Source organism: Eubalaena glacialis, chromosome 11 (genome assembly GCF_028564815.1).
Source record: "Eubalaena glacialis isolate mEubGla1 chromosome 11, mEubGla1.1.hap2.+ XY, whole genome shotgun sequence".
Lineage (NCBI taxonomy): Eukaryota > Metazoa > Chordata > Mammalia > Artiodactyla > Balaenidae > Eubalaena > Eubalaena glacialis.
Window position 1 is genome coordinate 94,425,302 of NC_083726.1, and position 26,480 is coordinate 94,451,781.

The 26,480-nt window shown below is 38.2% G+C and overlaps 1 protein-coding gene across 3 annotated transcripts in view; it reads left to right on the plus strand.

Moving 5' to 3' along the window:
* Positions 1–26,480, plus strand: part of ITPR2 (inositol 1,4,5-trisphosphate receptor type 2) — a 521,178-nt gene that overhangs the window by 26,820 nt on the left and 467,878 nt on the right. For all 3 annotated transcript variants that reach the window (XM_061204256.1, XM_061204257.1, XM_061204259.1), the window contains exon 2: positions 11,706–11,776. In XM_061204256.1, the coding sequence (XP_061060239.1) occupies positions 11,706–11,776 (71 nt within the window). The remainder of the gene's footprint in view (positions 1–11,705; positions 11,777–26,480) is intronic.

The window sequence follows — 26,480 nt, forward strand, 5'->3', positions numbered from 1 at the left end:
ACCTCCTTTATGTCTTTTGCTATGTTTTATGTTTCCTTTTTTTTAGATAGCACTTATCCCTTAGGACCCTATGTAATTTATGGATTTATTATGTTTACTGTTTCTTCTCTCCTTCTTACTGCTCCCTGCAGGAGTGTTGGTTTTGTTTGCTCTTAGAACAATGCCTGGCACATCATAGCTGTGCAGTCATTGTTTGTCAAATGAATGAATTTCCTCATGAAGAGATTTCAATTCATTTTTTCTGAAATGATTACCTACTGCTGAACTTCTTTCAACAATTAAGTGGTAATAATAGATAACAGTGATGAAAATGATGAACCCTAATAATTATTGAGAATGTACTTTGTGCTGGGCATTTATAATAAATAACATTGATGATGATGATGACTAACCTTTATTGAATGTTAACTTTGTACTGGGCATTTTGCATTATCAAATCAGTTGTTTTTCAAACCAGCTCTATGAAGTTAGTACTAGAGTTATCTCAATTTTATAAGTAGGCCAGAGAAATAACTTCCCAACATCACACATTTATATGGAGTAGATACAGTTGTGATATTAGAATCTTAAAAGGAAACGTGTATTGTTAAATTTATATTATCCCATTTTTGTCCTAATCTAGTAGAAGCCAATATGTCTCTGGGAATATTTATTTGTGGTTTGATGATCACTGTCTGAAGGGTTAGGGATTTGAACTAGGAGTATCCTTGCATTTATATCAGTAGATAAATTCATTACCTAGGATTGATTACAAATTCTACTTTAATAGTAGTACTATTTCTGCTTTTTCCAGGGGTTGGAAAAAAATTTTGCCCAATCTGGAAGCAAGAGAAATCATTTAATTTAGCATATATATGTGCAGCTCTTTTCAGTTATCAGACTTTTCTGCTTGTTTTTGTTTACCTTTGATTTTACCCTCAGTTGGCTCTGCTTTTAGAGATCATGTGTGTTGCTTCATTGTTTTCGGGTAAGGATTCATTCACTTCATCCCAGAAAGAGAAGGCTCTGCCCCTTAATTAAAACACTGCAGAAGAGGGTATATATGTCATTTCAGCTACAATTAGACCCTTGCCAATAACACAGGAGGTCTGGGATTATTCTCTTTGTGCACAGAAATGACTTAAAAGAGGGTTTTATGACCATTGACTCCATCCATACCAATTATAGGTGTGACTTTAGAATGACATCTGTGTTTTTAAACCCATACTTATACACATTTAGCCACTGTTAATTAAATGTTGGAGGCTATGTCTCTGAGGGAATTATGTGAGAGTGTGAAGTTTTTTTGTTTTGTTTTGTTTTTTAGCAAGAGTTTTTAGCTCTCCCCTTTTCTGGTAGATCTTAGAAATGTCCCAGTTCTTATTGACTCAGAAAGAGTCATCTGCTTGTAGCTTTAATGAGGTAACTTTTATACCTTCCAACTTCCTGGAAAAAAAAGTCTAGTTTCTTGTGCTAATAATTGTGGAAATTGGTCTATAGTTGCCAGAAGTTTTTCTGGCCGGGGAACTTCTCTTGCCAACTGTTTCCTCCTAGGTATGTTTCTCTTTTGTGTCTGATTAGCCAGGAAGTGGTATTTGGTTCTCATATTCATCTCTTTTTGAAGAAGGTAGCATACTTAAAAGAACAGGGAAAAGGCAGGTCCTTACAGCTATAAAACTAATCGCCGATTGCATTGTACTCTGGCGATTTCAAAGGAAAGAAATGTTCCTGGCTAAATTATGTTCTGTTCTGCCTAGGAGCTCCTCCTGACTGGATTATTTTTTGAGGTCTCTTTTAGCCATTCACTTCTAGAATATATAGTTAAATGTTACTTTATGGCTTGCTGAGGGCATGAGCCAGGGAGGAACAGTCTTATCATTATTACGTACTTAAGTCATCTTTTCTTCCTATGTTCTTCCTGCTGCATCTTCATCAGCCTCATTTTGTCTTTTGCGATTTGTTTTCTTTACCTTTCTGGTCCATTGAAGTATGTAAGTTCATTCATGCAACAATTATTTTTATGTACTGACTACATGTCAGTCACTGGGCTAGGTATTGAGAATATGAAGATTAAAAATATACTGCTGCAGTCCCCAAGGGGCTCATTGTTTATTAGAGACATGGAGCTAAAGGGATCATACAGTAGATAACAGCTTGAAAGGGTGTATATCAATATGGTGGGATCACAGAAGGAGACCCTAAGCCTCTAGAGGAGGGATGAATATGGGGTTTTAAGCTAAACATAAGTGCACTGTGAGCCAGGAGAATTTCTTAAAACCTTGTGAATTTAGGCTATATTTTAGAAATATAGTAGGGATAAGGAAACCGTATACTCTGAAAAGAATTGCGGGAACTGGTGTATTAATGTTCTGTATATGCTCAAAAAGAAAATATTTTCTCCAGTTGTTGAGTTTTATACATTTCCATGAGAAGTTATATGTTTTATATATGTCCATTAGATCAGGCTTGTTAATTATGGGTTTCAAAGCATGTACCCTTACTACGTTTTGTCTGTTTGCCCTATCAGTGATTGAGAAGTGTGTTGAAATCTCCTACTCTGATAATGTCTTCGTTAATTTCTCCTTGTAGTTCTATAAATTTTGTTTTGTATAATTTGAGGCTGTTACATTTAAATTTAGAATTGTTATATATTCTTAGAGAACTGAAACACTTATATTTAATGGCCTTATTTGTCCTGAATAATGTTTTTTTTTTTTGCCTTAAAGTCTATTTTTCTGATGTTATCACTGTTACCATAACTTTCTTTTGATCAATATTTCTTTGTTGTGCTTTTTTCTGTCCATATGTTATAGGTATGGCTCTAGTCAATAGCATATGGTTGGATTTTTTCATCCAGTCTGGAAATCTCTTTTTTTTTTTTTTTTTAAAATCTGGCTTTGAAGTGATAAGTTAAAAATTAAATATATTATGATTAATATTGACTTATTCCTACCCTCTTACTTTGTGCCTTTATATTAATCATGATTTTCCCTGATTTTTCTTCTCTCTTAATTCTTTTTGAATCGACTGAAGTTTTTCTTATTTTTCTTCTTGTTCCATTCATCTTTCTCTATTGGCTTTGTATTTATATACTATTTCTGTTGTTTCAGTATTTTCTTTTAAAATTATACTATGTACACTCAACAAAGTATAAAGTTAATTGATATTTTAACTCATTCCTGTACAATTCAGAGCCATGGAACTATTTAACTCTGATCACTCCCTTTCTACTTATATGCAGATGTCTGGTATGTAGTGCTGTACGTTTAAAGACTCACGTTAGTCATTATTATTCTTTTATACCAACAACGTTTATTTAAATTTATTCACGTTTAACAGTTTTTTCCTTCCCGTTTCTTTTCTTTAAAAAATTAATTAATTTATTTATTTTTGGCTGCGTTGGGTCTTCGTTGCTGCACGCGGGCTTTCTCTAGTTGCGGTGAGCGGGGGCTTCTCTTCGTTGCAGCGCACAGACTTCTCATTGCAGTGGCTTCTCTTGTTGTGGAGCACGGGCTCTAGGCGCACGGGCTTCAGTAGTTGTGGCTTGCGGGCTCTAGAGATTATTAATTAGTTGTGTCAAATTTACTGTCTTAAACCCATCTACTTAAACAATTATTTTTCATTTCTAGAAATTCTTTATCAAATCTGTCTGCCCATTTTTGATGGGCTCTTACTCTTTGCTCTTTTAAGAAAATTATCTTTAATGTCTTTAAACATTCATAATAGTTATATTTTTAGCTGGTAATTAACAATATGTTTATTGTTGTTTTTGCTGATGCATGCATAGCAGTTTGTTGTGTTGTCTTATTAGTAATTTTAAAAATATTTGAACTCATATTTCTTGAATTTAATCTTCAGTATAACTACTATAAATTCTGGACACAATATAAAAAACAACTATGTGGAAATGTGAGGAAATGACCAAAGCCAGGCAGAAACCTGGGGCCAGGGAGGTGTCTATACTTGGAATAAGAGAGTGTACCTAGGTGAGTTCCCCATTTTATAGCCTTTTTTTCCTGAGAAAGTTGGTGCCAACCATGTGGCAAAAACTCAGATAGGAATGACAGTCTGGTGGTGGTAGTAGTAGTAGTAGCAAAGTTCTGGACTTGAACTTTGCCTAGTGTGTCACTTTTACCAGTGCCATTGATTTTCTAGCTCTCTGCAGATAATTGAGAACTGGTAGTAGTTAAGGTCACCTTAGCCATCACTAAATAATTGATCTCAACTGGTATCCTGAGAAAGACACTTTACAAATGCTTTGACTTTCACAAGAACAGTAATGGACCAGCTAGAACAAAATGCTGCACATACTGACTTGCAATAGTATTGGGTTCAAAGAGGTTGAGCAGGCAGGGTAGAGAGGATCAAGGAAAGGAAGTTATTAGATGGAGAAGGAAAATCCGAGAAGAAAAAATCAGATTGCTTTCTTTGGTTGGATTAGAACTTTAAGCTTTCAAAATATACAGGCAAATCCTTTCTGAAGTCATGGTCAGATATACATGCTTCTCTTTGAAAGGCAATATGTAGCTCTTAGTCTTTTTACCCCCAAGTTTCACTAGCATCCATACTCTGAATAGAATACAGATGCAAATGTATCGAAAAAATGTGTGGACACCAAGGGGGGAAAGGAGGGGTGGTGGTGATGGTAGTGATGGTGGGATGAATTGGGAGATTGGGATTGACATATATACACTAATATGTATAAAATAGATAACTAATAAGAACCTGCTGTATAAATAAATAAATAAAATAAAAAAATTGTTTCACAAAATGATGGCTTCTTGCGGTGATTTCTAAAAAAGTTAACATGTGAGTGACAGCATTCCGTTTGTAGTCCTCATGATACCCATTTTGTTTAAAGGTCTTTGAGTCATTTGGTCTAGATGATAGCACTGATGAAAAAATTTAAGCGTAAGGATTCATTCATTATTTTTAGGGGTTTCCATGTAGTAGTACTTGAAAATTTAGTGTTTATTCTGTAATTTATATGTGGTTTAGATTAATTTTATCTTTCATGGAAGAACAACTGGAAGCATTTTAAATACCTAAGAGCAAGCACAATTTCAGCTTTGGAAGGAACCAATTTTAGAAATATTAGCAGCAACAAACCTGTGCATGGTTGAAAAACTTACACATGGAATTAAATATACTTTTAATATTTAAACTTAAAATATTTGTTCTAATAAAGATATATTATTGAAATAAGAAATCTAAAAGGAGAAGCTTATGTTAAACTTTATTGGTTTAACTTTTAAAAATCTCACATTTCCAGTGGCAAAAGGGAATTTAACTCTACTTGTCATCATAGGCAAAATATGAGTACAGCTATGAGTGAATTTTCTGTGTTGCATCTGTTTTGCGTTTACAAGTTAGAACACTTTTTGGCAGAAAGTTTTACAATGAAATTACTTCCCTCTTTGTGTGATTAGAATTGTTTATGGCCTTGTGCAGGGGTCTGTCCACAGGACCTATCAGACCTAAGGTATGGAACTGGACATTTGTAGAACCTAGCATTTCCTGTTAAGTTGCTCTGAATTATGAGACAGATTAATTGGCTTACAAGCAAGGATCTACAGGCCTGGAGGTTGGCTCCTTACTTAGGCAGCTTGAGTACTGGTCAGTAAAAACAAGGTCCCTATTACTAAATGGCAAGACCTTAAGATGCTAAAATACTGTGTTCTAAGACTATGGTCACTATGGTGAATGAATGGAACAAAAAGCACATACCAGCACTTTGCTTGGAATGATAAAATAATGAATAAACTTAAAAAAATTGATTCTAAACAGTTAAACTTTCAAACTACAATGTATAAAATATTATAAAGTCAGAATTTGCTGTCGGAAGATGATACCACAAGCCAAACTTGATTATAATACAGGATCAGAGAAATGAAAAAGCACAGAAATAGAAGGAATTTGTGAGATCACAGCTGCCCCATTTAGAAAATGAGGCCCAGAGAGGTTAAGTGGCTAACATAAACACAGCTGGTTATGGAGTGGCGAACCAAGGATGAGAGAGCTCAATTTTTTTTGTTTGTTTGTTTTCTTCTACTCTAGTACTACTTCTAGATGAAGGTGAAAGAGAGGCTTGACTGATGTGCCAGGGTAGTGGTGATGGTGGGTGGTAGGGTTGTGTGCGGTGGAGGGACAGTTTTGCTAAGAAGTCAGAAGATTGCAGCTAAGGGAGAAATTCATATGGCCAGCAGGGTAAAAATCCCAGAGTTAGGGATAAAGTGATTTGTGACAGAGTCGTGAAAGTGCTGTAAAGGCAATTCCACCCTACTTATGAACCTAGCCACAATATTAGCCCCCTTTCTTACCAATAGTTTTTAATAATACCCACTGTGGATTCCCCACCTTCTCTCTCCCCTCAAATTCATTTTATTTAAATATGCTTCAGTGTCATTGTATCAATATTAGAAATGAATTATATCACTTAATTGTACAAATATCAGATATATGTGGTAGGCATATATCAGGAAGATAACACACTTATTTTAAAAAGTATTCAAGGTAGAAATACCATTTATGGCTTCATGAGGAAAAATATATGACTAACATATTTTACCTATTTCGTGACATTTTCTTTGCAGTTGGTGGAGTAACGCGAGACTGGAGACCAAAGAATAATTTGCTTTCTTCTGGAAATCTACGTAAAAATTCTGAAAGCCATGTATTTTTATACAATAATTTATTTACACTCCATGTGTGTTCCTAAAATATATGCTGTTTAGTTTTGCCTACTTATGCTGTCTAAATAAATGGAATTATATAACGTTTGGGACTTCCTTTTTTTTAGCTCAACTTTATGTCTGTGAGATTTTCAGTGCTGTTGCATGCAGCTGCAATTTATTCACTTTAAAAAATAGTTATCTTTCTTTTTAACATCTTTATTGGATGTTAAAGGATTGTCTGTCCTCTTGTCCCTCAGCTAGAAGCTGTAATGGTTACTAGATTTTCCAATAAGTGGAAATTTGGAATCAAAAGGAATATAATCAATTTCCATTCATTGTAGTGCCTGATTAAATCTAATCTGATTTATTTAAAACACATGCTCGTTTTCTAGTTTGCATATAATTTTCATGTATCCATATAAGGATTGATTTACTGCTTTTCTGCCCAACTTACCATTTCTGGCTCTGAAAATTATTTTAAAACTGTGTGTCATCTGCCTTATGTGCCCATATACCCCCATTTATTTGTTTGGTTTGGACAGTGATTCTGGAATGAGTATTATCTAGTAAATGTGCTGTTGTGTACAAAGCATGATAACCATATTTTTAGAGAAGTAAAATTTTAAAATTAAAAAAAAATTGGAGTATAATTGGAGTGTAATTGCTTTACAATGTTGTGTTAGTTTCTACTGTACAGCAAAGTGAATCAGCTATACGTATACATATATCCCCATATCCCCACCCTCTTGCGTCTCCCTCCCACCCCTCTAGGAGGACACAAAGCACTGAGCTGATCTCCCTGTGCTCTGCGGCTACTTCCCACTAGCTATCTATTAAAAAATAGTTATCTTTTGTATGAAATTATTCATTTGTCATAATTTATTTATCCATGCTACTATTACTGATGGACATTTGGGTTTTTCCAGTGTTTGCTATCACTCTTGTACATGTCTCCATATGCACATCTGCAAGATTTCTCTAGGGGGCATATCTGTCCAGTTAAAATTTGATTCACATATATTTTTGATTTATATTTATGTATGAAATCTTCAAAGGAGCTAATGAAATCTCCTTATAGATACCTTGGAAGGTCTAATTGTTGAATGATTTTTTTCTTGTCAATTGCAGTGACCAAATAATTTACAGCTATGACCTTATGAAGAAAAGATAGATATGAAGGAAAACAGATTTTATGTTAGTTGAGTTTCAGTGACAGATTGAGAATTTTAAGCTATCGCTAGAATTGCCTGTTTGGCTTAGTTGCTGATTCAGACAGGGGAAAATAAATGCAGCCCATTAGCTGCATTTAATTTAGCCCATTAAAGTGCACTGATAGATTGGGTTGAAAGGTGCTATATAAGATATTGTTATTTAGAGCAGGCTATCTTGGCCTTTCTCAGGATTTGACATTTTTGATAACTTTCTGAGGCACGTCTGGATGGGGAATATTTCCTACCCTTTCTTCCATCTACTATTAGGTAACCATTTGTTAGTTCCAGTTTTTTTTTAATGTTTTTGTGATCTACCAAAAATAACATGATTGATTTACTCACTTATTCAAAAAGTGACTCAGTCATTCACTCAATTAATAATTATTTAGTGTCTTCCATGTTTGAGGCCTAATACTTAGATTTGGGCATATTATGGTGAGCAGAACAGAAATGCACTGACTCTCTTGGAACTTATAATTTTTGGTGCTAGTGAAATATGCTTATATAAGAAATCTTGACGGAGTGTGATAAGTTGTCTTATAGAGGATAGCCTTGGGTACTCTGGGAGAGCAGGTACTCCTAATCCATTCAAGAAAGTTTGGAAAGCCTTTAAAAAATACAGATTCTTAGACCTTATCCCCAGAAATTTTGGTTTGTTAGATCTGGACCAAAGAAACTTATTATTATTACCTCCTATATATATATGATTCAGCCAATGAGCCAAATTTGGGAAACACTGTTCATCAGTGAGAAAAATGGGCAGTAATCATGAGAGGGTATTTAAATGACTTAGGGATGGAATAGGTGGTTTTCAGAGGATTTCTGTTCTTAGGCCAAAGGTTGATCTTTATATTTGTCCCTATTCAATCGTAAATTCTTATTCGTAAGTTGTAAATGTTAACTGCCCCAGTGGTGGATGGGAAAGCCTGGCTTATCAGTAGTACACACGAAAAAAACCTGGAATTGTTTAGCTATAAGCCCAATGAATGTCAGAGGTGAGCTTGACTTCCACGGAAGCTACTGCAATCTTAGGTTGCATAACTGTAAGCGTAGTGTCAGAAAGAAGGAGGTAACGGTCCCCTGAACCCTGCACTTGTTGGGGGCACATCTGAACTCATGTGAATAGCTTCCAGGATCACATTTAAGGGGGATGTTGACACTTGGGTGTATGAAAGGATGTTGAGCTCCTTGGTAAATATCCATATGAGGAAGAACTGGAGAGAAATAGTCTTGTTCATTCCAGAAAAAGAAAACTTAGTCTATGTAGTTCCAGAAGGAAGAACTGAGATCAAAAAGGGAAAGATATTTGGGAAAGCAAGTCTCATTTTTTCATTGATTTATTTAACAAATGTTTATTAAGTGGCTACTATAACTCATTCTAGTAGATGCCAAGGATATAATGGTAAACAAGTTGGATTTAGTTTCTGACTTCATGGAGTTGCAATTTATTGGAAAATCAGACAATTAAGCAAGTGGTCATAAGAAAATGTAAGTACTGGGATGGGAAAAAGACCTATACAACAGATTTCTAATATTAGTACTGGCAGAAAGAGGGTAAGTGGTGAATACTCTGGCCCTGGAGGTATTCAAGAAGATGCTCTTGTAGATATTGTAGAAGTTGTGCTGTAAAATCCTGTTTAACATTTAGCATCAGTGATCATATATGTCTTTATAACAGATTCACACTCCTTGTTTCTTTTCTCACCCATTTAATCCTAACCTTCCCTTTCTTCCATTCTCTCTAAACTCAGCTCCAGTTCTTTAAGTCTGCATGATGAGACGACTTTCTTTGTAATTTTCGCAGACCTTTGTTTATAAGGGATAGGACGAATTCTTAGAACTGAAGGCACTCTTAATTACTGTGTTTTTATCTCGGCTATCAGATATCTGAGGATAGGCATAAATGTTTACATAAATGCACTGTGACCTGATTGATGGCTTTAGTTTTTCCCATTCCTCTTGGTGGCTAGCCCATGCAGGTGAGGACTCTTCGGGGCATTCTAGGGGAGCCTGCATTTCTGTGGGATTGGCAGGCACTAAGAATAAGTAAAATACCCATGCTGATTTTAATATAATTTTTATGCACTCTAAATGAGACTATGTGTTTTTTTTTTTTGATTATTATATTTTGAATTCTTAACTTGTCCTAACTAATTAGAAAAGCTGACCTTTCCCTCACAGCATTTTTTAAAGTTTAAATATTACGTTGTGACATTCTCAGGACTCTGAGCCTTTCACCTTCAGTGTTACAGCCTGAAGTCGGATATTGTGGAGGTTTGGGTTTGCTTTCTCTTGACCCAATGTGACTTCCTGTTTCTAAGAAAACAATTTTAAAGACTCTTAAAAGGAATTTCTTGCATGCTTGGCAGCTCTTGTAAAACCACATTTTAGTAAACCAGTGTGAATGAAGTATATTAAAAAAATCAAAGAAAGAACCATATTGCTTGATCAAATTAGCATTTTGTTTTGTGGAAATTGGATCTCAGAAAAATCCAGTGATTTAGGAAGTGTCTGCTTTTGTAACCAGATAAACCAAGAACCAAAAGTTTCATCTTGATTTGTTTAATCATCCTAGTTCAAGGGGACAGTTGATCACGAATCGGAGTTTACTTTGTGCTGGAGTTAATGCATACTACTGAGTCTGATTAATATTTTTTTTAAAAAAAACAGAGTCACAACTGGGCCATCTCTCTTCAAATGAGCTCACAAATTTGGAACTAATTCACATGCATTGTCACAATATTCTGGAGAAAACCCCAGTTACTTCCATCACTTAGTCAATGGAAAAAATGAACATTAGTGAGTCTTTTGCTAGTTAGATATTACTCTGAGCAGGAGATTCACGCCTCCTGGCTCTCAGGTCAGAGATTCAGCTTCCCTCGGAATTGTCCTAGAAATTGGCTTCTCGTGAATATTTTAATAGGGGCATGTTTTTGTGACTAGAAGGGTACTTTATTCATTTGAGTAATGTTTGCTGAGTACTCACTATGTGGTAGGCACCTTTCTAGAGGCAGACAGTATGGTGAGGAATAAGGCAGGGAAGGTCCCTGATTTTATTTATCTATTAAGCACTTGTATAAGGGCTTACTCTATGCCAGAAACTGTACTAGGTACTTTACAGATATTAAATCATTTAATCCTCCTTACAATGCTGTGGGGTGGGTACTCTTATCCTTGTTTGGCAGCTGTAAAGAAGGAGGCTCCAAGTCACCTGGCTGGGAAGTGACCGAGCCAGGGTTGAACACAGGATGAGTGCCTTTTACCCCCACTGTGTGGTCATTCTGTAAGCCTGATCTCATTAGCTTACACATTCCTTATAAAAACAAAACAAAACAAAACAAAACACACACGCACACACACAAGAACATAAAAACTATGGGCAGTCTGACCACTGTTAATGTTTTGGTGACTCTGTTCCAGTCCTCATCATGTGTGTCTGTGTAGAGGGGTGTGTGTGTGTGTGTGTGTGTGTGTGTGTGTGTTTAAATGTATACAATATCTTACTGATTGGTTCCCACTTATTTTCACAATATATTATACATGTTTTGCAGGCCAGTGCATTTAAAAAATAGAATTGTAACTAGCTCTATGGTGTTTGTGTGTATCATGATTTCTCTAACCAGTTTCCTACCACTTAACAATGTTTCTTAATTTTGTATTTCATAAACCCTGCTTTAATTCATGTCCTTGTAACCAAATCTTTTTACAAATCCATGACTCTTCAAACATTTCTGAGTGAAGAATGGTATTAAAACTCTGTAAATATTTATGCGGTATCCACGTGCAGTCAGCGCTTTGTGAATATGACGATGTCAACATGTGAACATGCTTTTCCTTCCAGGCTAGTGGATGACAGATGTGTGGTGCACCCAGAGGCGGGGGACCTCGCCAACCCTCCCAAGAAGTTCCGAGGTAAGAAAGAGATACTTACTTTATATTATGTGATCTAACTGGGGGTACTTTTGTGTCTTAAAATAAGGAATGTTAGCACTTTATTCAGCGTGAAACTTTCAAATAGAAATATGTCCACTGAAAATTCTTTCAAAAATATCCCCATCATTTTTCTTCTTTTATACGTTGAAGGGTTGATACTGAGAGAATAGTTTCAAGTTTTGTTTTGCTGGACGATAGTCTGTGTGTTGAAAGGAAATCTTGGTAATTAACTGTGAGAAGCCACTTTTCAAACCAGTAAATACAGCCGAATGATATGTATTTATATATTTCCGTGACAGTTGTACTATAAATGTTAGTGTTTCATTATCAGCTCTTTAATTTATCTTTGTAAAATCTCCAGGATGGTGACGCTGATGTGTTAGCTTAGCTTTTAAAATGTCACTTTGGCTGGTATATAATAACTAACAATTGTCTTAGAACTCCCTTGTCGGTATAATTTTAGAGACAGCATCATACTGTCAACTGAGAAATTGTTCATAGTAGGAGACTGATTATGACTGTTACAAGAGAAGGATTAATGGAACTTGCAGAGAATCATAGACAACTAAAACCAGTAATTAAGAGCTTGTGCAAATCAATTTCATAGTTTATGTATACTTATAATAATAATAATTTAAAAATAGCATTCATTTTGAACATACAGTGTAAGCATTCCTCCTCACAATGATGAAAAGCAGGTTTAATAAGGGATACAGATCTGGAGAGAGAGTCAAAGGGTTTTGCTAGAGCCCCAGACCCAACTCAGGATGTGCTCTCCCTGCACTGGGGAAGGGAGATGCCTAACGTTTGGTACATGTTTCCCATGTTTCACTTTCTGTGATAGGCACTTTCTACACAGTTCTTATTATAAGAATATGCAAGAATATTGCATTTTCATCTTGCAGAGAGAGTGACGAGGACAGAAATGTCCTTTGAGTGAAATTGGTCACTTAAAAAAAAAAATTAATTAATTTACTTATTTTTGGCTGTGTTGGGTCTTTGTTGCCGCACGTGGGCTTTCTCTAGTTGCGGCGAGCGGGGGCTACTCTTCGTTGCGGTGCGCGGGCTTTTCATTGTGGTGGCTTCTCTTGTTGCAGAGCACGGGCTCTAGGTGCACGGGCTTCAGTAGTTGTGGCGTGCGGGCTCAATAGTTGTGGTGTGAGGGCTCAGTAGTTGTGGCTCACGGGCTCTAGAGCGCAGGCTCAGTAGTTATGGCGCATGGGCTTAGTTGCTCCGTGGCATGTGGGATCTTCCCGGACCAGGGCTCGAACCCGTGTCCTCTGCATTGGCAGGTGGATTCTTAACCACTGCACCACCAGGGAAGTCCCGAAATTGGTCACTTTGAATAAGTGATCCAGATGTCTCCCCAGGTGGAGAAATTAGCAGAAAGAAGGCTGTGGGAGATACACCACCCGTTAGCAGCACCCATAACAGTGCTCAGTGGGGACACTCCCCCAGTTCTGGGCACGTGAGGTGTTCTCAACCATACACAGTCCCCACCGAGGATGGACTCACAATAGAACTACATGAAGGAGAGTCAGCAGTTGTGGCAAACAAGACGCGAAGTGCTCCGGGACATCTTGCCAGACACTGTGCAGTAAGTGTGTGGAAATGATTTCAGAGACAGAAGAGGCTAGAGGAGCCTAATGGAAGAATGGACAATATGAAAAGGAACGTATAGGTTCTAAACAGCATGAACTAGCTATTATATAAAGACGAGGAGACAGTGTTATGGAAAAGAGAGCTGAGGAAATTACCCAGAATGCAGTGCAGAGGAAAATTTGAACAAGTCATGAAAAGCGTGGAGGAGGGACTGAGAAGATCCAGCAGCCTATAATCGAATAATAGAAGGAGAGGCTGGAGCGCGTGAGAATGAGGCAACATGTAAAGAGATACGGGCGAGAACCTTCCTAAATTGTAGAAAACTACTGTTCCTCAGGTGGAAGAGACACATTGAGTTCAGAGTAGGGATGACAAACAAATCCAGATCCACAGACACTCCTTTGTGAACTGTAGGATGATAAAGATAAAAAGTTTTAAAAGCGAACTGGGACGACAGAGCGGCATTTGTAACAGAAAAAAGCTTGGGGTTCGGGTTTTAACTGCACTTTTCGCTGGCTGTGTCGTCTTAAGTAGGTCACCCAACCACTTAGCGTCTCAGAGGACATCTGTCATTGGCTGGTGAGACCAGGGCTGGATAAAAACAAGAATAATCTTACCACACAAGGCTTTGTGAGGCTTGGAATCTTTCCAGAGAATAAATGTAAAAGTGTTTTAAGTCATTATACAAATGGTAGCTAACTTATAGTAGAAAGGCATAATATATTTCCTTTAAACATAGTTGACTCTGCTCTTGCATTATAACCTCTTCAAGGGCAGGATTTTATTTATTTATTTTTTTGTGTGTTTCCCAGGCACAGAGGTTTGCCCATAGTAGACATCCAAAAAAAAAAAAAAAAAAATAGCCATTAGATGCTTGTGGGTGGGAGACTCAAACTTCCCCTGGGATCATGTGAAACAACTTGGTTCCCAGGGGTGCTTCACGCTTCGCGGCCACGAGCTTGGGTAGCCTTATTCCTCTGTCAGTCAGGGGAGGTTAATCTGTCAAAGATAAACCTTCAGGTTTTGTGGCTGCCTTTTTTCTTTTAGATATTTTACTGTATCTGAGGGAACTCTGCGGTAACAGCTCTGTACCCAGTAGGTAATTACACACAGATACTTGGTGTCATATGATTCAGCGGGCACTGGTTCAAAGTATGAATCACTTAGGTGCTCCGTCCGCCCCTGGAAGGCTGGCTTTTCCTGTAATCTAATACTTTAGGTCATTGTCCTTGCTCTCATTTTCTACCTCTAGTTTAAGCCATTTGTCTCACTCCACTCATCATTGGAGAAGGAGGGTATTTTCCTGTTGGAGATTCAAGGTTCCCTTTTATCTTAAAGCTCCGACTCTTCTCTGATTCTTGGAAGCCCACCCTGACGGAGCCCCGGAGGAGGAGTCCCTGAGATGGGCTTGTCTCTGCCCTGACCTTCACACTGCTCGGCAGCCATAAGCAAACCTTGTTTTCCCAAATGCTGTATCCTTTCTCATCCCTTGTGTTTTTGCAGCTTCACTCTTCTCTTCCTGAGTGTATTTCTCCTGTTCCCTTTGGCTGTAAAAGCCATCACTTTTTCATAGATTTACCTTCCAAGATCACCACTCCTGCATTTCCAGACTCCTCTGGATTCTAGAAACTAGATCCCACATGCATCCCACAACTAAGAAGCCCGCATGCCGCAACTAAGACCCAGCACAGCCACAATAAATAAATAAAACAAATAAATATTTATAAATTATATTTATAAATATTATTATATTTATTATATTTATAAATTTCCAGAGCACCCTCCTTTCTTGTTACTTTTCAGATAATGTGAAGAATCTATAGTGTATCAGAAACTATAGTTCAGCTGCACCTCAGTTCCTCTTGCCTCAGCCAAACGATGTTCTGAAATTAATTTGAAAAGATTTTAGTTTTTCATACTCACTTTATGATTTGTTCAAGTGAATCATAAAATTTTAGAGCTTCTAGGCAATTAAAAGTAAATCTAGTACAGTTCCCCACTTTTTTGAATAAGGAGCCAAAGTTCGAAAGAGGTTAACATGTCTCCTCAATACACAAAATTGTACGAGAAGTGCTCCTTTGACTGTGTCCTGTGTCACACTGCCTCTCATAGGAACAGAGCAAATGAAGTTTTAACAAATAAACAACTTCCCAAGGGTTATTTAAAACCTGGTGGATGGACAGCTATTTTCAGTAGAAACCACACAATCAGAATAGTATTAACCGAAGCACATTGGCTTTCTCTTAAGTGAGTGCAAAATTCTTTTCATGATCAAATATTCTCTCATTTTTAAAGATCAAATTTAAACTTTGGAATACATTTTTATTTATTTATTTATAAATATTTATCTATTTTATTTATTTATTGTGGCTGCGCTGGGTCTTAGTTGCGGCATGCGGGCTTCTTAGTTGTGGCATGCATGTGGGATCTAGTTTCCCAACCAGGGATCGAACCTAGGCCCCCTGCATTGGGAGTGTGCAGTCTTACCCACTGGACCACCAGGGAAGTCCCTGGAATACAGTTAGATGTAAGAGGAGTTGTAAAGGTAGTATAGAGACTTCCCTTCCATCCAGTTTCCCCTATGTTAGCATCTTACATAACCATGGTACATTTGTCAATACCAAGAAATTACCATTTGTACATTACTATTGACTAAATTCCAGGCTTCCTTCGCCTGTCACCAGTTTTCCATTGTCCTTTCCCCATCCTCATCCCATCCAGGATCCCACGTGCCATTAGTCATCATGGCTCCTTAGTCTCCTCTGGCCTGTGACACTTTCTTAGTCTTTCCTTGTTTTTTTTATGACCTTGATACTTTTGAAGGGTACTGGCCAGGTATTTTGTAGAATGTCCCTTGGTTTGGGTCTGGCTGATGTTTTTGTCATGATTAGAGTGGGGCTTAGGTTTTGAGAAGGAATAGCACTGAGGTTAACTGCCCTTCTCCTTGCCTTGTACAGGGGCACATATTATCAACACGATTTATCACTGGTCCTGTTTTTGATTTGCAGTTTAACCATCTTCCCGCACACTAAATTATAGCAGTTATTTTTGTTGACTTTATATTCTTTTCATTTTTCTTTTTTTTCTCCTAGTTCTTTTATGCACGTCTCCTCCTGTTCTCTAGAAAACCTTGGTGTAGATTTTTGCAAAAGTTTGTGCGTATTAATACGTGTGCATTTTCTATTAGGAGGAGAAACTGATCTAAATCAAAACAAGGGAGGTTTGTGTGTCCTTTTATTACCATCAGGGTGATAAAACACAGAAGTAACGCAGAACCCAAGGGGCCACTCCCCAGGAGGGCTGAGGGAAGCCTTTTCTTGGTTGATTAGATAGTTCACAGCCTTGGGCCATTTGGTCTTGAAATTTCCAACTCTGAGACTCTGTGGTCATTTGACACGTGACTGTTTCCTAATCCGCAAACCCTACCAAGTGGCTGCTTCTAGAAAACAAAAAGTCATTCTGAGGCAATAAGTTAGAATGCTTCAGGAACTAAAACAGAGACTTTCTGTGCTGTGCGGTGCCACACGAAAGCAGGTAGTGAGTATCAGGGACTTGGGAGAACACTGACAAGACCATTTCTTTAACTCAGTTCCTTCTCTGCATATAATTCCGGGAAGTCGTCTTGAAGGCTGGCACTCTCACCTTTTGGCTCTACTCATGGAGGTTATACACTTAAAAGCATCTGCGAAAAAGCCATCCAGCTAGGTAGTAGCTTCGACTTTTTATGTAGTTGAACATGTCAGTATTGTCTAGCACAGTAGTTCTCCGGTATGAGCCAATTATAAATACTTCCTCTACCAGCTTAACAATTGCTTTATTGTATTTCTTCAGATTTGATGTTAGTGTAAATTTTTTGGGGTGAAGATGGAAACTGTTTCAGATTTGAAATTACTGACATTTATCGAGCATTTAATACATGCTACACTGGGCTCAGGGCTTCCTGTGCATTAATGTTTAGTCATCACAATAACCCTATAAAGTAGAAATTGTTGCTATCCCAATTTTGCAGTTGGACAGTTCAGTATAAAGAAAGTATACAACCGTTTTAAGGTCGCTGAGCTTATTAGTGGTAGAGTTGGGAGTCAAAACAAGTTTGTCTGACTCCAGAGCTGTTTGTTTTTAACCACTATACCATACTGTCTATTGAATAATGCCCTCCTGTAAATTCTACCGGTTGGTCCAGTAAAGCCACATAGATTCCATCTAATCCCTCTTCCACACAATGGAGCTTTAAGTATTTATTTAGAACGATTATATTCCTGTAGATCTTTTCTTCTACGGTCTTAATTAAAAAAAATTCTTTCACCTGTTGCCAGCTACAGATTCTTCAGTGATTTCTCTAGTCTTCATCACACTGCTGTGTTTGGTTTCTGGTTAGGTTCCTGTTTGTCAAATTAATTCTTAGCGGTGTAGAAAGAACTGAACATAGTACATTTGGGTGCAGTCTGATGAGACTCTCCCTCTTTTTTGGATGCCACACTTGCAGCCCAAGAGTCCTGAGTAGGACTCCCTAACTCACCTGCAGCTGTTAGTCAACCCAAACTCCTGAGGCTTTTTCATTCGCATCTGTGGACCCTTGTTTCCCTCCTCGTGTGCTGCATAATTGGTATTTTGGAACCAAGTGGAGAATTGGCTACTTTCATCTTTTTAGCATTGGCCATTGTTCTAGGCTGCCAAGCTTCCTCTTTCTCTCTCTCTTTTTCGATCTTAACTCTCATTCACGTTATTTATTCAAATGCCCAGCCTCATGACATCTTGAAATTTAAGTGGATAAAAGGGATATATGTGGCACTCTACTTTCATGTGTTATTCTAGTGTGATTGGATATATCTGAAGAGAAATAGATTAGGACTGTGTTAGTTGGAGCATCTACACGTTCGACCCAGGAAGATGCGGATGGAGGGAATTAGTTTGGGAGGTGGTCCTGGGAAGCGTGAGTGAGGGAGTGAAGGAGAGTCAGCCTCATGGAATGAAAGTCAGTAAAGTGTGAATAAGGCCCTCCACTGTGGCAGCTGGAACTCAGTCCTGCAGGGCACTCTGAGAAACCAGGAGGAAAGTGCTTCAGAATCTCCTATCCAAGGGCGGAAAGGCTGGGGCCAGCTTCCATCCTCTGTGAGTTGAGTTGTCACCCCCTTCCACACAGACATCTGGATTGCTCCTGCTTGCAGCTGATCAAGTTCTTCAAGTGTCAGGGAAGCCCTCATGAGGACAAGAGGAGAGATGTGGGAGCTTGAGCTTGGAACCTGCCCACAGGCTGGGATCCACCGTGGTGTCAGTGAACTTGGGCCTGAGGACGCGGTCCCAGTACTGTGCGTGCTCAGAATTTGCACTCGTTTCTTTAGTTGAAAAACCTGCAATTAGACTGCCAAGTGTTTGAGGGCAAGACTGTGTTCTGTTGAATTACCAAGATCAAGAACAGTGTTTTCAGTATCATTGGGGCTGACTTAATTTTTGTTGAATTAATAAATAAATGTTTTTCTAGAAAAAAATTATAATTCTTAAAGGCAGTATAATTTCAGTTCTGTTGTCACATGATTTTTTTGGAGGTCTTTATACTACCCAGCATGTAACATAGTTGTTAGCTGATTACTTCATTTATGAGAAAGCAATGGATAGACCTGTTATAGTATTACAGTTTTGTATTCTAGGCCTCTAAATTTCAGCTCATTGGTGTTAAATGTGCATTCCAACATATAAATCTATAGTGTGAATGGCAGAAGATGAAAACTTCTGCATGTGTTAAGTGAAGTTCTTTTAGGTTGTAGCATTTTGTGGTTTGCTGCTACTCAGAGAAGTTTAGAAAATTGCAGTGAATTTCCAAGCCAGAAATTACAAAATTTATTAACAAATGTCTTTAAAATTCTCCGGTTCAATGTTACTGCTGTGTTGATTCTGTGTATTTGTGGTAAGTCATCATATTAAGAACCTTCCACAGCTTATTATTAAATTCTTAAGTGGCAGTGGAAATTGGGTAATAAGTTTATTCTTTTCAGTGAGGTTTCAGAGAAGGCCCAAAGGATGAAATGAAAACTGATTGCTTTGCTTCTTTGCTTCTTCTGTTGAAGCTAGTCAGGATTGTAAAAGGGCTCGTACTTTAAAATACTTTAGTCTCTATTGGAGGGGAGTTGCTGTGGTTATGAAAGGTCAAATAAGACTACTTTGGAAATCTCATCAACTGCTGTTTAGGGCTGCCCTCACACAATTAATTGAGTATCTAAAATATATATGTGCTGTATGAACTTTGATTGATTTGTGGCTTTGACTTGTGAAGTTTAATTTTCTCCTTGAAGAGTGAAAAGTAATGGGCAGAAAATTAACACTTGTGATGTACATGGTTTAGTGGTGTTAGAACAACTCCCTTGCTTACTGATCGTGTATCCATGGGCCGATTTTCCTGAGCTGGGGGCTTGTGTGTAAAAATCTCCCTTCTAATATTGTGTATGAAGTTAAATATGTGTCTAAATTTTTTGCAAGCACTGAATAAATGCCTTTTGTATGTGAACACTTTAACTTAATAACCAAGATGGCTCTTTCTAAGAATAGAAAGTCCTAAATATTGGAATTCTTAACTTTGAGTGCTTTTGATGGCCTTTATCCATGTTACCTTACTTAATTCTTAATAGCCCCATTTTACAAATTTGGAAACCACACTGTAGAGAAGTAAAGTAACATGCTCAAGGTCACACAGCTGGTAGGTGGTGAGGCAGGCTTATTTGAAGCTGGTGTTTTCACACTGTAAGATCTTGATAAATTTAGTAGAGATTTATTGGTTATCAACTCTGTGCAGTGCAGTGTGTGAACTAGTTACTAAGGTTCAAATGAATCAGAAACGAATGCTGCTGTCAAGGAATTTATAATCTACTGAGGGAGATAAGATGTGTTTATAAATAATTGCAACCCAAGGTAGACAATGATAAGGGCTAAATAAAAAGTTGTGGTAAAGGTATGGTGGGAGGATGGAGATTTTAATTTCCTGTTTTGAGAGATGAGAAAAGCTTCTTAATTAAGATAGCAATTGACCTGTAACTTGAAACATTTGTGCCTGCAGGGAAGGGACATCTAGGCTTTTCAGGCCTAGTATTCATCTTTTCATGAAAGTAGCTCCTAGGGTAATGATTGCTACGCAGAGTTAAATTGCATTTCCCTTTTAAACAGTAACAGAATGTTTGGTATTTTTTCATACAATACTGAGATGAAAGTGCCAAGCCATTACCCCAATAAATTTGGTCTTCTGCAGGAGGTAGACAAGTAAAGCAATGATAACTAAATGTGACTAGGGCTACTCTACTACGGCTGAGGCTAATCACTGACATTTATTTAGTCCTTACTATATGTCAGGTGATGTCTGCAATGCTTTACATTCTATTAATCCATTTAATCCTTATGCAACCCTAAGTGGTATGTATTTTTATTAAGATATTATTATTAGCTGCATGTACTAGATAAGGTGCTGTAACAGAAATAAAACAACAACAACAAAAACCAATGGCTTATATAAGATAGAAGTTTATTTCTCTTTCACTTAGTAGTTCCTAGATGAGTAATCCAGAACCATCTTGCCACTCTACTCTCTTCAACATGTGGTTTCCAAAGTTGCTTCAATAGTTACTACTTCTCAGTCAGTAGAAAGGGAGCAAGAGGAATCCAGAGCAAGTGGATTCTTCTTTAAGGAGGACTTCTGGAATTGCATATATTACTCCTACTCATATGTCATAGTCACATGGTATACTGGGTTGAATGGATGTCTGCCAAAAGATAAGTCCATGTCCTAACACCTAGACACTGTGAATGTTACTTTCATAGGAAAAAGAGACTTTGCAAATGTAATTAAGTTAAGGATCTTGAAATGAGATCACCCTTGATTACTCAGGTGGACCCCAAATCCAATGACAAATGACTTTATAAGAGACAAAAGAGGGGGAGACACACACATAGAGGAGAGACCTTGTGAAGACAGAGACAGAGAATGGAGTTATGTGGCCACAAGCCAAGGAACACCAGGAGCCACCAGAAGCTGGAAGAGGCAAGAGAGGTTTCTCTCCTAGAGCCTTCAGAGGGAACACGGCCCTGCCGACACCTTGACTTTGGACTTCGGTCTTTGAGAACTACAGGAGAATAAATGTCCGTTGTTTTAAGCCACCAAGTTTGGTGATTTGTTACGGCAGCCACAGGAAACTCATACACGTAGTTACATCTGCTGCAAGGAGGCTGAGGAGTGTGACGGTTGGTGGGCTGGCCATGGGCCTACCTAGAATTCAGGAGTTCTGTCACCTAAGAAGAGAAGAGAATGGATACTGGAGGGTGGAGGGAAGGGTAACATTCTCTGCCACATTCCATTCTATTGAGGAAATTGAGGTACAATGAAGTGAAGTAACTTGACCAAGGTCGTATAACTAGTAAGAAGCAAAGGATTGATTGAAATCCAGACACTTAACCACTAATTATACTGCCTTAAGTCCCAAAGGGCTGTGGAAGTAAGAGAAGAGGATTATAATTGCCTTGGGAGTTTAGAGGAAGCATGGAGGTGAGCTGGAGCTATGGAAGAATGGGCAGTTGTTAATCTGGTGGAAAGGAGAGGGTTGGGGAGAAATAGGCACAGGGGTGTGGAGTAGCATGACCCATTTGTGGTTGTGGCTTTTAGGAATGTTAAAAGCTGAGGAGAATGTGGAAGAGTGGCAGAGATGAGCTTGGAGGAGAGTCCAGATGCCCAATGGTCTTGTATGCTGAGGCAGTTAATTTTTATGTTAAAGATAGTAGAGCACAATTAAAGACTTTTAAGCTGGGCTATGACATGATCAGAATTGAAATTTTGAAAGACTATTTTCTTATATGGAGGGATGGAAAATGTAGGATGGGATGTCAACTAAGAGACTGTTAAAAAAGCTCAGAATATGATAAGGGACTAAGTAGCTAGAATATTTAACTATATTAGGAATTGATGACTACTTGTATGTGGGAGTGTGGTGGAAGGTAGGGGTGAGGGAGAGGATACATCCTAGAATTCCCCCAGGTGTCAGATTTGGGCAATGTGGTAGGTATTAGTAGCACTTATTGAGATATGGAATATAAAACAAACTACTTGATAGGGGAGGGTAATTATATTAGTTCTGTATTATTATGTAACAAAACCCCCCAAACTGAGTGGCTTTCTGAGCATTCATTTACTTAACTCATGAATCTGTGGGTTTGCTTATGGATTCTTTTCTTCTGAGCTGACTTGGCTGATCTCTGATGAACTTGCTCATGTATCTGGGGTCAGTTGGCAGCTGGATGGTCTGGGTTGGCTTCATTCATGTATCTGCCTGTGGATAGGTTGTTGATTGGGGTGGCCGGGCCATGTGTCTCTCACTATTTGGCAGGCTAGCTCACATTCTTCCCTAGGGAGAGCGTGAGAACAGCAAGAAAGGGCAACCCCCCAATGCTAGTGCTATTCAAACCTCTGTGTCACATTTGCTAATGTTATATGGCTAAGTTCAGAGGCAAAAAGTGGAGAAACTGACGTTGTCTTTTGATGGGAGTACCTGCAAAGTCACCTGCAAAGGGACATGCATACAGGGATGAGAAGAATTTATGGCTGTTTGCAGTTTACCACAGTAGTGAACTTGGTTCTGGCATCCTTTCTGCCAGAGGAGAAAATCTAAGAGATTTCTGGATATGTTAATCTGGAGGCTCAGGAGAGAAATCCAGATGGAAAATACAGATTTGAAATTTAAATAACATGTAGATAGAATTTAAAGCTGTGAGAGTGAGAAGAAAAGAGTACCCTAGATGGAATCCCTGGGAATACCAACATTTAAGGTGCCTCCCTAAAAACAACAATATCAAGAGCCACAATGAAGTACCTCTGCAAAAATGGCTGAAATAAAAATGCTGACAATATCAAGTGTTGACAAGGATGCAGATCAACTAGGACTCTCATATATTGCCAGTGGTGTACCAAATGCTACAGCCATTTTGGAAAAGAGTTTGGCAGTTTCTTATAAAGTTAAACATACACATACCATATGAGCCCTAAATCTCACTCTTAAATATTTACCAAAAGCAATGAAAACTTAAGTTCACACAAAGATCTGTTCCTCAATGTTTACAGCAAAAACTGGAAACAGTTAAAAAATATCTTTCAATTGGTGAATGGATAAACAATACATGCAGTGGAATACCACTCTGCAGTAAAAAGGAATGAACCATGGATACACCCAACACCACCGATGAATCTCAAAAGCGTGATACTAGGTGAAAGAAGCCAGTTTCAAAGGGCTGCACAACGTATGACTCCATTTATATAGCATTCTGGAAAAGGCTGAGGCAGGAGGGGTGAATTTAGCTAACTCAAGGTAGAATAGTCTGGAGAGGAAAAATAGCCCTGAGGTGGGTAGAAGTTCACTTGACCCAAAAATAATCTCTTGACTTCACTGAAAAATAATGAAGTATCCCCGCTCTACACTTCTGTGACTTTTTTTAACTTCTAAGTCTAGCTGTGTGGGAAGATGGAGAAAGACTTTATCCATTCAGGACCCTTTGCCTCTCTGGGCCCTCATACGTGGGAGGGTCCTTGGTGAGGTCTTCAGATATTTACATGATACAGTAGTAATTTTGGGGAAAAGAATGATCCTTATGGAAGTACAACAAAGCACATTTTAATCACTTTTACAGGATGTTCGTTCTTCTAAATATATGGAGGGTTAGAGTATTTCTACCTATGCTATATCCATTATTATCTTTGTATTCCTTAGGAAGGTATTCCCAGTTATATTATTCCAGTGGAATTTCCTATGAGAAATGCATTGCTTTTGTAATATAGTTTTCAGAAACACATTGTGGTAAGAAGCACGGACTGTCTGTAAAACTAAAACTATGGCTCACTCAAAAACTCTTCAATGTATTATATAGTAGCTATTTTTATTTTTTCTTTGTTTTTAAACATCTTTATTGGAGTATAATTGCTTTACAATGGTGTGTTTAGTTTCTGCTGCATAACAAAGTGAATCAGCTATACGTATACACATATCCCCATATCTTCTCCCTCTTGCGTCTCCCTCCCACCCTCCCTATCCCACCCCTCTAGGTGGACACAAAGCACCGAGCTGATCTTCCTGTGCTATGGGGCTGCTTCCCACTAAATAGTAGCTATTTTTAAATAAACTATTTCCCTATCTTCTCGTATTTTGTCATGTATTAGCCATATTAAAAGACATATTAAGGGACTTCCCTGGTGGTCCAGTGGATAAGACTCCATGCTCCCAATGCAGGGGGCCTGGGTTCGATTCCTGGTTGGGGAACTAGATCCCGCATGCTGCAACTAAGGGTCCACGTGCTGCAACTAAAGATCCTGCATGCCACAGCGAAGATCCCATGTGCTGCAACAAAGACCCGGTGCAGCCAAAAATAAATAAATAAATAAATAAATAAATAAATAAATATTTTTAAAAAGACATATTAAAAAGTCAGTCACCCCAGTTTTCACATGCTGTATAGCATAAAGTATCTCCAGTGGGAGGGAGAGTGTCTTACACATATTTGTTATTTTAAGTGAAAGTATGTGTGAATTAAGATTATACTTCTATAGCTTACAGTAGGTGGGCCTTACTTGTTTTACTCTTTTGAGTATTAAATATATTAATACGTTTTGTTTATGAAAGTCTCCGTGCATCTCCATAAAGCTTACTAATCATTAACTTATTCAAGCTACCCCTAAGATAAAAGATTGATTTGTACATTGTGTGTTCAAGTCCAAGTCAACTGCCTTTTCTTCCCAGGTGTTGATTTAGTGAATGAGCAGTTTAAAGATCTTCTCTGATCAGGTGCCCTTGTTTACATTTTGTGGTTTTCAAGGTAAATACAGCAATTTCAGAATACAGTAAACTGCTGGCGGGTGGCAATGTTTGTTTTACAAATGCTTGGAAGTAGTTTGTAAGCTTGGCCTTCTGAAGAACAAGAGGTAAAAACTGAACAAAGCAGCCCTCCGAGTAGAGATCCACCCTCAGCTGGTCATGCACCACCCTCTCACCTTGTTCTTCTCGAGCCTCATTGTCCTTTGTTAGCTGGGGACCCCTGCAAAGAGAGATTTATGCCCTGAAAGTGAAAGTGATGTGTCCCCAGGAGTTCACGGAGTCTTGCTACTTCTCTAATGTTTTGCTATATGACTGTGATTGGTGGTGGTGGTGGTGGTGGTGGTGGTGGTGGTGTGTGTGTGTGTGTGTGTGTGTGTGTGTGTGTGAATCTTCCTCTGGATAACTTAGAGCCGGTTAAAATTAAACTTCCAGAGGCTCTCCAGGTCCGTGAAGAACTGGAAGATAATAAGCGCCTCCAGAGAGTGTCCTGTCTTGGAATCATAGGTATAGGTAGCCTAAAAATGCTTTTTAAGCTAGCACTTTCTAAACCACAGAAGTTTCAGCTCTGTTGAGAAATAGGGCTGCGGAATTTGTCCTTCTGGTTCCATTTAGGTGTACTGCGTGAAGCACAAGTCGAGCTATGATTGTTCTAGAAAGCTTCACAGTTGTGCAACTTGTATTCTGATTGTATCTGCATAATTAAAACCTCCATGTGGATAAATACTGGAAGGAAAGGAGTTAAAACAAAGTTAATTATGTGGTTAGGTTGGGAGTTAGGTTTTGTAACGTTACAATACAAAAGAAAAAGGTCCAATACCGGAAACGTCATGTTAAAAAAACAGTGTGGCTGTCCAGTGGGCAAACGTACAAACAAAGCAAAGAGCAACTGATTGAGTGTAACGGATATTTTGACTTAAAGCAATAACAGTGAAAGTTCTTTAATTCCTATTTCTTTCTCACCCTTGTTTTTTCAAAATATATATTTGGCCAGCATTGTTAATAAAACTAAAGGCAGGTACCTTCACTAGTTGGCTTCCATGTAGACAAGCCAGGAGAGCAAGCGAGTTCCCTATTTTCACCTAACACAAGAGATAGGTAGCATGGTCTAGTGGCTTCTTTGGATGCTCTTCCTGTCCCTTCCTTGCCCTCCTACATAAGATTTATTAAACAGCCTGGAATTCAAGGTTTCATCACTTAAATAGCCTAGAACATAAGTATCCTAGAAACATTGACTTAGTTGAATAAAACCT